The sequence below is a fragment of the Globicephala melas genome, chromosome 3, assembly GCF_963455315.2.
Source record: "Globicephala melas chromosome 3, mGloMel1.2, whole genome shotgun sequence".
Lineage (NCBI taxonomy): Eukaryota > Metazoa > Chordata > Mammalia > Artiodactyla > Delphinidae > Globicephala > Globicephala melas.
In genome coordinates this window covers 56,898,512-56,912,272 of record NC_083316.1, presented here as the reverse complement: position 1 = coordinate 56,912,272, position 13,761 = coordinate 56,898,512, and the positions used below count along the sequence as shown (strand labels likewise).

General features: G+C 36.3%; 1 protein-coding gene across 1 annotated transcript in view; it reads right to left on the bottom strand.

Moving 5' to 3' along the window:
• The window catches only part of FCHO2 (FCH and mu domain containing endocytic adaptor 2), a gene marked incomplete at its 5' end in the record, with an annotated part of 114,516 nt that overhangs the window by 61,386 nt on the left and 39,369 nt on the right, over positions 1-13,761 (bottom strand). Inside the window, 3 exon segments of the mRNA XM_030845457.2 lie at positions 6,049-6,145; positions 6,869-6,967; positions 12,957-13,061. Coding sequence (XP_030701317.2) covers positions 6,049-6,145; positions 6,869-6,967; positions 12,957-13,061 — 301 coding nt within the window.

Below are 13,761 nucleotides of genomic sequence, written 5' to 3'. Positions count from 1 at the left end.
TTCTTTTTTCTTTTATTTCCCATTTTTATTGAGATGTAATTGACATACAGCTCTGTATAAGTCTGTTATACCACATAATGACCTGACATACGTATACTGTGAAATGACTGCCACAATAAATTTAGTTAATATTCATCTCCTCATACAGTTAATCCCCCCAATTGTTTCCCTTGTGGTGAGACCTTTTAGGGATTACTCCCTTAGCAACTTACAGATACACCATGCTGCAGTGTTAGCCAGAGTCATCATCTTGTGCATTACATCCCCAAGACTTATTTATCTTATAACTGAAAGTTCGTACCTTTTGACCACCTTCATTCAGTTCCCCAGCCCCACACCCCCTGTCCCCCTGACACTGGTAACCACTGATCTAATCTCTTTTCACTTTTTTTGAATTTTATTTTTTTTATACAGCAGGTTATTGGTTATCTATTTTATACATATTAGTGTATATATGCCAACCCCAATCTCCCAATTCATCCCACTGCCACCATCACCCCCATACTTTAAAATAATATACCTAATGTAGAAGCTAGAATATTCCAAATATCTAAACTAATAAATTAATTTCACATTTAGCCAGTCTGACCACAAGAATCTCATTTTTCCCTTTCTCTTTGTGGCTGGCTGTTTCAATATTTTATGTCTACCTTTCTGGGGCTTTTTCTATTTGTATCTTTAAACACATTATAGTCCCTGGAAGTCCTCAAATGGAAGCTATAAACTTATATTATCATATAATGAAAATATAAATAAACTCTGCAAAAAAATATTTTATTTAAACATATTAGACAATGGCCTACCAACTTTTTAAGTTATCTATCCTTGTTTCTTATAAATGGAAACTTGCTTAACTTCTATGAAAAGTATACAGTGAAATTAGCGGAATGACTGTAAAACAGGAAATTTCAAAAATATGGATTTTAATCTCCTTTTACAACTAAAACATATGAGAATGGGTAGAAATACTAGGATAATGTTGTTAGAACATAACAAGACATTCAAAATTAGAAAACACCTGTTTATTCATGACTATTTCAGACCACAGGTGCTTTGATATACTCAAAGCATACACTTAAAGTGACTCAAATTCCAGAAGGCAAGGCACTACAACACTGAAAAAGTAACGACAAAAACAGTCTGGAGGTTCCTCAAAAAATTAAAAATAGAACTACCATATGATCTAGCAATTCCACTTCTGCATATTTATCTGAAGAAAAATCACCATCTCAAAAAAATATCTGCACTACCATGTTCAGTGTGGCATTATTTATAATAGCAAAGGCATGGAAACAACCTGTCTACTGACAGATGAATGGATAAAGAAAATACGGTGTGTGTCTATATATACATATATATATGTGTGTGTGTATATATACACACACACATACAAACAAAATATTCAGCCATAAAAAGGAAGGAAATCCTGCCATTTGTGACAGCACAGATGGACCTTGAGGGCATTATGCTAAGTGAAATAAGTCAGAGAAAGACAAATATTGTATGATCTCACTTACATGTGGAATCTAAAAAAAACCTGGACTTATAGATACAGAGTACAGATGGGGGGTGTCCCCCACTAGGCAAAACGGGTAAAGGTGGTCGAAACATACACACTTCCAGTTATAAGACAAAGTAAGTCCTGCAGATGTAATGCACAGCATGGTGACTTTAGTAAACAATACTATATTATGTATTTGAAAGCCGCTAAAAGAGTACAGTCATCCCTCAGTATCCAAAGGCAATTGGTTCTAGGATCCCTGCAGATACTAAGTTTCGAAGACGCTCAAGTCCCTTACATGGCATAATGCAGTCAGCCCTCCATATCCGTGGATGTGGAATCCTCGGACAGACAGGGCCAACTGTAGTCCTTAAAAGTTCTTAACACAAGAAAAAAAAATTTTTAACTATGTGTGGGAATAGATGTTAACTAAACTTACTTTGGTAATCATTTTGCATTACATACATATATCAAGTCATTATGTTACATACCTTAAAGCTAATACAATGTTATACGTCACTTATATCTCAATAAAAAAAAGTAATGACAAAAATGACACTACATATAATTAGTATAAAATAGTCTCAATGAATAGGAAAAAAAATTAATGCTCTCAAAGTGTTTGATTTACATAGGAGAACTGAAGACATAAAGTTAGAGGTTATATATCTCAACAGATAACTGACTAAAGAAATTTTTCAGTGCAAGAGAAATAGGTTAACTTTCAGTTATACAAAGTTTTTAAAGAACTGGGCCTCTTGTTTTCTTTTTAAAATGTGTATCCCGTAGGCCTAAAACCAGTTTACAGAGGAACTCATCCACCAGAGGGAGCCCTTACAAAACAGGAGAAAAAAATGTTAACAGTAAAATAGTATATACAACTCAAGGTTAGAATACTTCTTACAAAACAAAATCCACAATCACGTGTTATTTTTCTGAGAAACACAAAATTTCCATCACTGTAATGGACTCCCCTCTAGTGACATAAATAGAACAAATATGTACGAAAGAGCTGTAACTCTTCACCCACAAGTCAACTGGAGAAGTAATACTTATTCTTTCCATTCCACACCCACACCACTCCCTTTTTTCCCCTTAAATTAGTTCTAGGATCACTTATTTTGAAAATCAGTCACATATACACAATGTCAACAGTCAGCCTGACATATACACAATGTCAACAGTCAGCCTGAAACAGTCACCTAATTCTGGGTTCAGTAATTCTAGGAAAGCCCATGTCACCACAATCTTCACTTCCCTCTTACCATTTAGTTACAGAAATTTTCTACATGCCATATATCTTAAGGCCATTAAATTTAAATTTATAAACAATAACCAAGAGTAGCTAACTATTAATCAGGTATGTATTAATTTTTAGAAAATACCATTTATTAAGTACTCAATAAAAACCTCACAACCACCCCATGAGGTAGGTACTATTATTATCCTCACTTTATAGATGAGGGTACTGAGGCTTATAGGTCTCACGGGTAGTAAAGAATAGATCACAAACCACAGGGCTAAGTAGTGTGCTACACCACAGATAAGAAAGTAACTGAACTATTTCTTGAGATAATTGTAGATTCACAGTACAGTTCTAAAAAAAGAAAAAAGAAAAGAAATACAGCAAGATTCCTTGTATACTTTGCCCAGTTTCCTGCAATGATAACATTTTGCAAAACTACAATACAATGTCACAAACAGGATACTGATAATGATACAATCTATCAACCTTATTCAGTTCTGTCTAAGGCATTTTTAACCAGCCAATACACATTTGCTTTTATTCTATCAATACTTCTAAATGCTCTATATAAAAATTCTTCAATTGTTTTTACCTCTCTTAACTGGTTTTCACTTACAATTTAATCTTTACAATGAATTTTAGGGTTTCACGCTATTTTGTAGTTATGTATCTCAGCATCCTCATTCTCCTACATATGTAAATTTAGGTAGTTCTTTTCTAATTTCTCCAAAGCATGGGCCTTGAGGTCAAGGATCCTGAAATTTAATCCCAGTATTCTGGCATGTACTTAGCTTTGGCAAGTAATTTAACCTCTCAATATTTCCATCATCTGTAAAATGGGAATAACAGTACCTACTTCAAAGAGTTCCTGAAGATCAAAGTTTGCCTGCAAAGCAGTTGACATAGTACATGGCACAAAGTAAGTATTCACTAAATTTAACCATAATTACTTACTATTCCTTCACCAAGACTTATCTAATAGCAAATCCATCCATTCCAACCTCTTTAACATGCTAACCTTACCATATATGCCCATCCATTCATTCAACAAAAATGTACTGTTTACACATAATAAAGATAAACACATGAATCAAAAACAGAACTTTTCTTCATAAAAGCACAATTACTAAAATTTAAGGTAGACAACAACAATGCCAAAAAAAGGTACAAAGTTCTCTGTCTGATGGTGGAAGTAACACATGACCTGGCTTTTTAAGAATTTATTCATTTGAAAAATGAGTGGGATATAGCATTTTCTAGAGCAGACGTAAGGGCAACTAAGGTACCAAGGGCAAAAGCGGGGTATGGATAGGAAACAGCAAGCGATTCAGGTTGGCTGCAATGGAGGGTGCCAGAAAAGAAAAATGGCAAGTAAGACTAAAGATTGGACAAGGGCAGGGGCTTCCCTGTTGGCGCAGTGGTTAAAAATCCGCCTGCCAATGCAGGAGACATAGGTTTGAGACCTGGTCCAGGAAGATCCCACATGCCGCAGAGCAACTAAGCCCGTGCGCCACAACTACTAAGGCTGCGCTCTAGAGCCTTTGAGCCACAGCAACTAAAGCACGCACGCCTAGAGCCCGTGCTCTGCAACAAGAGAAGCCACTGCAATGAGAAGCCCACGCACCGCAACCAGGAGTAGCCCCTGCTCGCCACAACTAGAGAAAGCCTGCACGCAGCAATGAAGACCCAACGCAGCCAAAAATAAATAGATAAATAAATAAATCTATTAAAAAAAAAAAAAGATTGGGCAAGGGCAGATCCCAAAAAGCTTTGAATCTAAGTCCAGAATCTAAATTTCATTCTGTCTATAATGAAAAGTCAAAGATTTATGAGTAATGCCATTATGAGTTCATAATTATATACCCAAACCATTAATGTGCTACAACATGTAAAACAGACTAGAGAAATCTCTACTGTGCCAGTATTTAGAAACCTGCTGCTGTATTCAATGAGGTAGGTAAGAAGGAAGGTCTGAAGGGAAAAATACTAATGGAATTGAAACAATACAATTTGAAACTTAACGAAACGTGCGAAAAAGGAAGTGAAGATGATTTAGGTTTCAAGCCTTAGCTGTGAACTGCACTGAAGAAAAATGGCTCCCAGACTTCTCTACAAATCACATATTCATTTTTCTGAATTCTAAACTATACTTTAACTTCTTTACTGGACTGAATAATTTTTACCTGTGGAATGAAAACAAGTATCTTGCAAGAATATGGTAGAGTAACCAATAGATTCAAGAAATCTAGAAGACTTGGGACTTCCCTGGTGGCACAGTGGTTGAGAATCTGCCTGCCAACACAAAGGACCTGGGTTCGATCCCTGGTCCGGGAAAATCCCACATGCCGTGGAGTAACTAAGCCTGTGCGCCACAACTACTGAGCCTGCGCACCACAACTACTGAAGCCTACACACCCTAGAGCCTGTGCGCCGCAACTACTGAGCCCACGTGCCGCAACTACTGAAGCCCGCATGCTCTATGGCCCACGTGTTGCAACTACTGAGTCCGCGTGCTGCAACTACTGAAGCCCACATGCCTAGAGCCCACGTTCAGCAACAAGAGAAGCCACCGCAGTGAGAAGCCCGTGCACCACAAAGAGTAGACCTCACTCGCCGCAACTAGAGAAAAGCCTGTGCGCAGCAATGAAGACCCAGTGCAGCCAAAAATAAATAAAACAAAACAAAACAAAACAAATCTAGAAGACTGTAAGTATGCTGAGCAGGAGAAGAGAATGGTGCTTATTATATTTGATATAACATAACATGCTTATTAAAAGTAAGATTAAGGAAACCCATAATCATTTGTTCATAAAATAGGAACCAGGATGCCTATAGTCACTGGTATATTCCCCAGTGTCTAAAATGGTACCCAGAATACTATTAGCACCCAATAAATAAATTTGTTGAATATATATGTGAATGAGGAAAGAAAAAAGTTATTAAATTTTACGAAATGTTCTCCACTGGCCTCAATGCTCTGAGGGCTTAATATTCTCTCCCACTCTTTGTCTCGTTAAAATGGGCTTCTGTTGCTAACTCTACTTTTGAAAATATAAACTGTAATATATTAATTTAGTAAAGGTATGATAACCACTTTAAGTAGTACTAAATTATTAACTACTGAAGGTCAAAACAAAAACCTAACATACCATCAGACACAAAGTAAATGATATCTGAGATTTCACACAGATTTTTAAGTATCTCCCAAGCTCCATTTTGCAATTTTGGAATTTAAAGGCAAACACATTTGTTACTGGATGGGAAATGTGAATATGTTTCCTTGCAAAGTTTGTCATCTTACCAGGTCTTTCCTTCCCAGTGCCTTTTGACTCAGCAAATTTTTGTATCAAGCTTTCAACTGTAGTGTTAGCCATGTTATTCATAAATTCTTCATGGACCTATTAAAATGAAATAAAGATAAATTTTTTTCACTTTCCATAAATATTCTTACTGTATTTCAGACAAAACTTCCACAAAACAATTAAAATTCATTATACCAAAATATATATTTTTTGACCCAGAGCGTTTAAGAACTTTCATTTGCCTAATATGCTCTGTTACCTAACTCTGTTAGTAGATCTATGGATACAAACCACTTTTTACATGAACCCTTAACGTACGGTCTCACAGCCTTAGAAGTCAAGGCAGTGTCCTCTTCCTATCTTTGAGTGTTTTAGGGACATAAATCTTACGATAAATAAAACTTATACAGCAATGAAAATAGTATTAGAATTTTAGTAACCAAGAATAACAGAATTCATCTTTCTCTACTATATTTCAATGCACCCCAAATGTCATCGTTAAGGCACTTTTATATTTTTGGAAATTTTCTAAGCACAAGCTCTATAACTTATTGAAGTTGCTATGCTAAATTTTAAAATAGTAAAACTTTGTAATAAAGAAATATTCAAAAATTGTTAACTTCAGAATTTTAACTCCATAATTAATTTAAATTATCATCCTTCATAGGATGGTAAAATCCAGGTTATTCTGTATTTAATACATGTAAATACATATTCTTTACCTGAAATAATTCAGTATCATGTTATGAGTTATGATTTTTAGAGTCAGAAGTGAACATAAAATTCTCATGAATCAGTTCAATAAAAGTAAAAACGTACCTGGCCTATTTGTAAATGAATTTCCTTTATAGCATTTGACAAGGATCCTATAATTTCTTTTATATGAATGAGATGAGTTTCTTCAATATCTTGAAATTTCTGGGTAGCGAATATAAAAAATTACACACACACAGATATATTCTGAAATCAAAACACTTTTTAGAAGTCATCTTAATACAGCTAACCAAATTTGTCAAGTTATCATTAATATTTAACAATGCATCGAAAAATACAGCATTGAAAAAAGTTAACTTTTTGTTACATCATTTCTCAGGCAAATATGACTTTTTCAGAATCAGAAGATACCACAAATTAAAATCTATAATCATGGCCAGAAAATTAGAAGGAGACCCAGAAGAGAATAGTGTCAAAAAACCAAGTATTTCAAAAACTGAGAAACAATTAGTTTGCAGAGCTAAAACTACAGTTTACTTCTTAAGACTTTACAATCTAGCCCATAGACTTTCAAAAAGGTCTAATTCTGGAAATGTTAATACATAGTCTCCAAAAGAGACAGTCTATGGTCAAAGAAATCTGGGAAAGCCTGTATGTATACTCTGTCCCAGCAGTTCTCAACTGAAGGTAGAGATGATTCAGATGACCTGGAGAATGTTTTCAAACTATAAAACAAATAGATCCTCCATGACTACTTAGGCAATGGGCTGGAAAGAGGTAAGAATGTTGTTTGGAAAAAAAATCCCAGGTTATTCTGATATTTACTCCCCAGGAAGAAAACCACTGCTAGACTTGGCTTCACAATAAATGTATTAAAAACTGAAGTAACTGAGAAATACTAAAGTATCAAAACTTGTTTCACTCTGCTTAACCCAGTGTGTTCCAAATTTCTTTGACCATACAATCCTTTTTTCTTCTTCTCTGAATATCTATTAATATCTCACAGAACAATAATATTCCTCAAAACAGGATTTGGGAAATGTTGAACTAGTCATTTTCAAACAAAAATACATTTGTCATTTCCAGTGCACAAACCTGATTACCCACTTTCTTGCCAAATTACATCAGTTCTAAGGAGCAGGCCTAAATGTTTGCTATTTTTCCCTAGTTTATCAAATTAAATTCCCTCACCCCATATTTAATGTCCAATTTTCTTCAGCACTGAGTTACGTGATCAGAAATCACTAAGCCAAATAATCATGTCTATATTTGTGTAAAGGGTCTGAACTTCTAAAAAAAAATCAATTATGGTGAAATTAGTTTTGGCAGTAATGCAACAAAGTCCAAAAACTTAAATCCATTTTATTCATGAGGAATGATGAGTTAAAATAGAGTGCTTGTCTTGACTAATTCTGACCAAGTCCAATGAGAATACCAATACTGCAAGATCCTGAATTACCCTTAAGAACTGAGGAACATTCAGGAGAAGCATGATCCTATTTTACGTTCATATTATAAGAATTCACCCTCTGCTTAAATTTCTGCAATTTAATGAACAAGATATTTTCTCATAGACAGGTAGTCCCAAATCCAGGAAAGCTTGGTCAAACAGGCACTAATTTCAAATGGATGATCCCTAATTCCAAGGAAACTTGTGCCTTCTTCTTATTCTCTTTTGAAACACCTACATTGAATAAGTCAGATCCTTAATAATTGAGAAATATCTTGAAGCATGAAGCCAAACAGAAACTAAAAGCATGATTCAGCTACAATCTTGAAACTGTGCTTTATTTTTGGTGGGAGGACTGCTAAATATCAGAATTCCTCAAAATTAGTGACTACGAAATAAGTTCAGAGTTATTCAGCAATGGGAATATAGTATCAAGTGTTTGAATATAAATGAATAAATCTTCTTGAACAAATCAGAGTTCTTCCTCCTTGCAATTTCAAATCCACTGTGTTCATATGTACTGTTATATTAGATTTTTTAAAAAGTACAATTTTGTCAGCCAGGAGAGGTATAGAAAAGCACTCTAATACTAAAACTCCTTAATCTGAGGGTGTTGCTCAAGCAAATCTCAAATTTCCTTGAACTAGCCATCTAACTGTTCAAAGTAAACAAAATCTCCCTACTGTTTCAAGTTTTTTAAGTGTCATTAACTGACAGTGGTGAAAAGCATAAGCACAGAGTCACAATTTTAATAATGCTTATTCTCAACTCAAATGCAAAAACTTACATCACAAGTACTCCAAGTAAATTCTAACTTCTTTCACCCCAGGTAAATATATGTCCTGCCACCCAAATTTCATTCTCACTAGATTGACAGGCCCCTTCCCACTAGGATTAAGTCAACCCGCTTGGCCTGGAACAAAAGGAAAGTAGAGAAGCAAAAGAATTCTTTTCCCTTCTAAATAACCCAAAATAAAGTCTACTGTCTATCAAGAAACAAAAGTTCACCTGTCCTACAGTTGTGCGTGTGTGACAGACAGAGAGAGACAAAGAGGGAACATGCGAGAGAACACACATACACATCAGCACAGTATACCATCAACTTTAAAAGCACCATGGTTAAACATCTGCTCAAACAAATTAATGTTTCCATCTTGGAACTGGCAAGATAAACAGTTAAAATGCAATTTGAAAAAATGTAATGAGGAAGCAGAAAGAGATAAGGAGAGGGAAAGATGAGTGCTGAAGATTCTTTATAAGGTAATATATACAAACAAAAAACACTGACTCTGGGCTTCCCTGGTGGCGCAGTGGTTTAGAGTCCACCTGCCAATGCAGGGGACATGGGTTCGTGCCCCGGTCCGGGAAGATCCCACTTGCCGCGGAGCGGCTGGGCCCATGAGCCATGGCCGCAACGGGAGAGGCTACAGCAGTGAGAGGCCCGCGTACCACAGAAAGAAAAAAACAAAAAAACACAAAAAAAAACACTGACTCTAACAAATTCTAATTTGTTTTTTCAAATTAAATAACTGAAAGGCAAACATTTTCACTGATAGAAATTAATCATTTTGATAGGAAATTAACAAATCAATAATAACTGCCTTATAAATGAGTGTTCCTAATGATTTAAAAGATAAAAGAGAACTTGCTGAAGTCTACAATGACCTCAGTTGCTATAGAAATTGAAACTTTTTATCTCACTAGAGATGGAGCCTCATTTAACACAACTAAACCCTTCTTGAAACATTATCATTTCCGAGCTGCCATGACATTACATTTCCCAGTTTTATTCCTTCTCTGGCTTCTCCTACTTGGGTTTCAGCATCTCTTCCTCTCCCAAACTGACAATGATGAACCTCTCAGAGCTTGGCCATTACTTCCCCACACTCTATCCAAAGGTGATGTCATTATGGCTGTGTGTACTGTCCAGCCCCTATTTTATAAAGTCCCAATCCTTTATTCAAAACCTTTGGGACCAGCTGTTTTGGAATTTAAATATTTTGGATTTTTAAAAATAAAGATAACGTGGTGTTACCATATATCTCATAATACTACCAACAGGATCTGCAGTGGCATCTGTTTATCAAACACTAAAGGAAAACATGTATATTCAGTCTAAGTAGGATAAAGAGACTACAAATTAGCCTCACATCGGTTCAAGTTTTGCTGCCAACTGAGTTCCAGGAAAAAGATTCTTGGTTTTCAGAGCTTTTGGAATTCAGAATTGTGGATAAGGGATGTGAATATTATGTCCAGGCAAGATTACTTACAGCCTCCAAAACTGCCCATTTGATGTCTCCACTTAGGTATACACAGCTCAAAATTAACATGTTCAAAACTGAGCATCTCATGCTCTTCCGACCCCTCAAACTAACAGCTCTTCATCTAGCCTTTGCCATTCATCTCTATACACATAGGCTTACAAGCCAAAACCTGGAAGAGATCTTGAATCCCTTTAGAATTCTCCCATTCACCCTACCCCTGCCATCTCCAAATGCATTCACTTGTCTCCTTCTACAAGGCCACCACACTGACCCTCATCCTTCTCACTGGACTATGATACTGCCTTCCAAATTGGACTCTTTTTTTTTTGTAGTACGCGGGCCTCTCACTGTTGTGGCCTCTCCCGTTGCGGAGCACAGGCTCCAGACGCGCAGGCTCACGGGCGTGGCCATGGCTCACGGGCCCAGCCGCTCCGCGCCATGTGGGATTTTCCCGGACCGGGGCACGAACCCGTGTCCCCTGCATTGGCAGGCGGACTCTCAACCACTGCGCCACCAGGGAAGCCCCAAATTGGACTCTTGATTCTCCTTTGGCCTCACTATAATCCATTCTTCATGAAACTGTCAGAATTAGCTTTAAAAATACAGACCATATCCTGTCATGTCCCTGCATACAGCTCTTCAATGTATTCCAACTGCTCTTGGAAGAAAACCTAAACCCTTACTAAAGCCTGGTCCTTGATTATCTCTTTAACCTCATTTCTAACCACCATCTCTCCTTACTCAGTTTCAGTAAGCATTTTTTACTTTCTAGAATGTGATCTCTCTTTTACACATCTGGGTCTTCACATCCATGGTCTCCAATGCCTAGAACACTCCTGCCCTAGAATGAGTCTCTTACTGATGCTTCAAGTCTCAGTTTTAAATGTTACTTCTCCAAAATGGACTTTCGTTAACTCCCTAATCCAAATTAGGTCAACCCCATTATTCTATCCCATGGAAGCTTGTTCTTTTCCTTTGTAACATTTCTAGTAATTTGTAACTTTATATTTAAGCATATATTTAATGTCTGTCTCCCTCCCCTACACTGTATACTCCATGTAGAGCAGAGAGGATTTGTTTTATTTACATATATATTGTATACACCCAGCGTCTAGCACAGTGCCCACAGCATGGTAAGTACAGATGGATGCATGATGCCTGCACACAAGCACGCAAGCCGTCTGTTTCTGAGGTGTGAATCATTCACCACTCCAAGCAAGAAGACTCCCTAGAATCCAAAAAGTCAGACTCATGGTCCTTCTTCACACTTACAGAGTGTCTACCATGAGCTGAAAACTGTTTTAAGTGCTGAGGAGGCAGCAGTAAACAAATCAATCCCTGCTCTTACAGAACTTATATTTTAGTGGGGGGAAGACAGACAACAAAATATGTGGGTAGAAGAGCCAGTGTGCCTCACCATATTTCTAGCCCCTCGAACATGATGACTAAGAATGTTCTAAGAAGAGGTTCTTCCACCAGCCTCAGGGCCAGAGTGAAGAGCTAAGCCATGATGAACAAGTAGCATGATAAAAAATAAACACTTGCTATTGTAAGCCACTGAGATTTTGGGGGTTCTCTGTCACAGCAGCATACCATCCTATCCTGTCTGACACAGTAAATTAAATGCATGGTGTCAGATGATGACAGGTGCTAAGGAGAAAAACAAAACAAGAAAAGAGGACAAGAGGTGAAGGTAGAAGTTTTGGGTATAATTCATAAAAGGCACCCATCTTAAATCTAGGCCTTTAACTAAGGCTCTAAGAACATCAAATTGAATATAATTTATCCCAAGCTTATAGAGACAGATTTTTTTTTTTTTTTTCCCGGTATGCGGGCCTCTCACTGTTGTGGCCTCTCCCGTTGCGGAGCACAGGCTCCGGACGCGCAGGCTCAGCGGCCATGGCTCACGGGCCCAGCCACTCTGCGGCATGTGGGATCTTCCCGGACCGGGGCACAAACCCGTGTCCCCTGCATTGACAGGCGGACTCTCAACCACTGCGCCACCAGGGAAGCCCGAGACAGACGTTTTTTAACTGATTGTCTGTCTTCCCTTACTAAAATGGAAGTTCTATGAGAGCAGGGATTCTTGACTGTTTTGTTAACCACTATATCCTCAGCACTGAGTCATTTCCAGTTTTCTTCTTAAGTCAATTTTAAAACCCATACATAATCATTACTGTCTTCATCATCTACCAATGTCCTCATTTTCTCCAATGCTCCTTAAACATTCTAGTCAATCTGAATAATCCCTTATGATATTATAACTATTGATTCTTGGTCTTCAATCTCCAAAACAAGATGTATATTTTTAAAACAGCATTATTAAAACACTGAGATTGTGCATTTTAACATTTTTTAATACTAAAAAATTTTATGACAGAAAAATTATATTATTTTTATCACTAATATAATTTATTATAATTTACAAACAATAAACACAAATATCCTGTTTTAGATTTAAAGCCTTAAAAATACCAACCTGAGCTGTTTCTGTCATTTTCTGTTCAAAATCAGCTTTTCCTAATGCATATTTTTCCACATAGAGTTTATAGGTATCTGTAGCTTTCTTAGATTTAACAGTTGCCTGTAACAAAACAGAAACATTTTGAACTATACAAAATATTTTTTATTTCCTGATATGTTTATATGAAATAATAATTTAAGTGCATTTTAAGAAATGAGGCCTATGTTGAGTTCAAGATGACAAAAACTAATACCTTTTTTTAAGTCCTCCTTAGTGGTATTTTTTGTTACAGTCACACAATAATGCAGAAATTAAATGCTAATTCTCTTGTCTGATGGAACGTGTTTTAAAAAGTTAAAATACTTTCATTTTATAACCCAGAGTAAGATCACACAACCACATAATAGTACAATGTTACTAAAAATTCAACAAACAATACTGTGACAATACCCTCAGAATATGCTTGACACTCCTTTACACACCTGTGAGTCTTTCTTCCTTCCACAACAGATATTCCATTTAATGTCTGATCAGTGACTATAAAGCTAGCTCAAAAGTTGAAAAAAAAAAATCAATTTTCCTTGAGGTTTCTCAGTTTCCATTGTGCTCCGGAAAATCTATAAATTTGTTTTTAATCATTGCCTATTTTTCAAGAAATTGTTACTGCATTATTATAGTTCTAATTTTATCAAAGTTACTTACTCAATAAAAACTTAATAATATGTTAAATATTAGGCAGTGACGAATATGAATACAAATTATATAGAGATCGTTTCTTCAGGGACTTCATAGAAGAAGTATAACCCATATACATAAACAG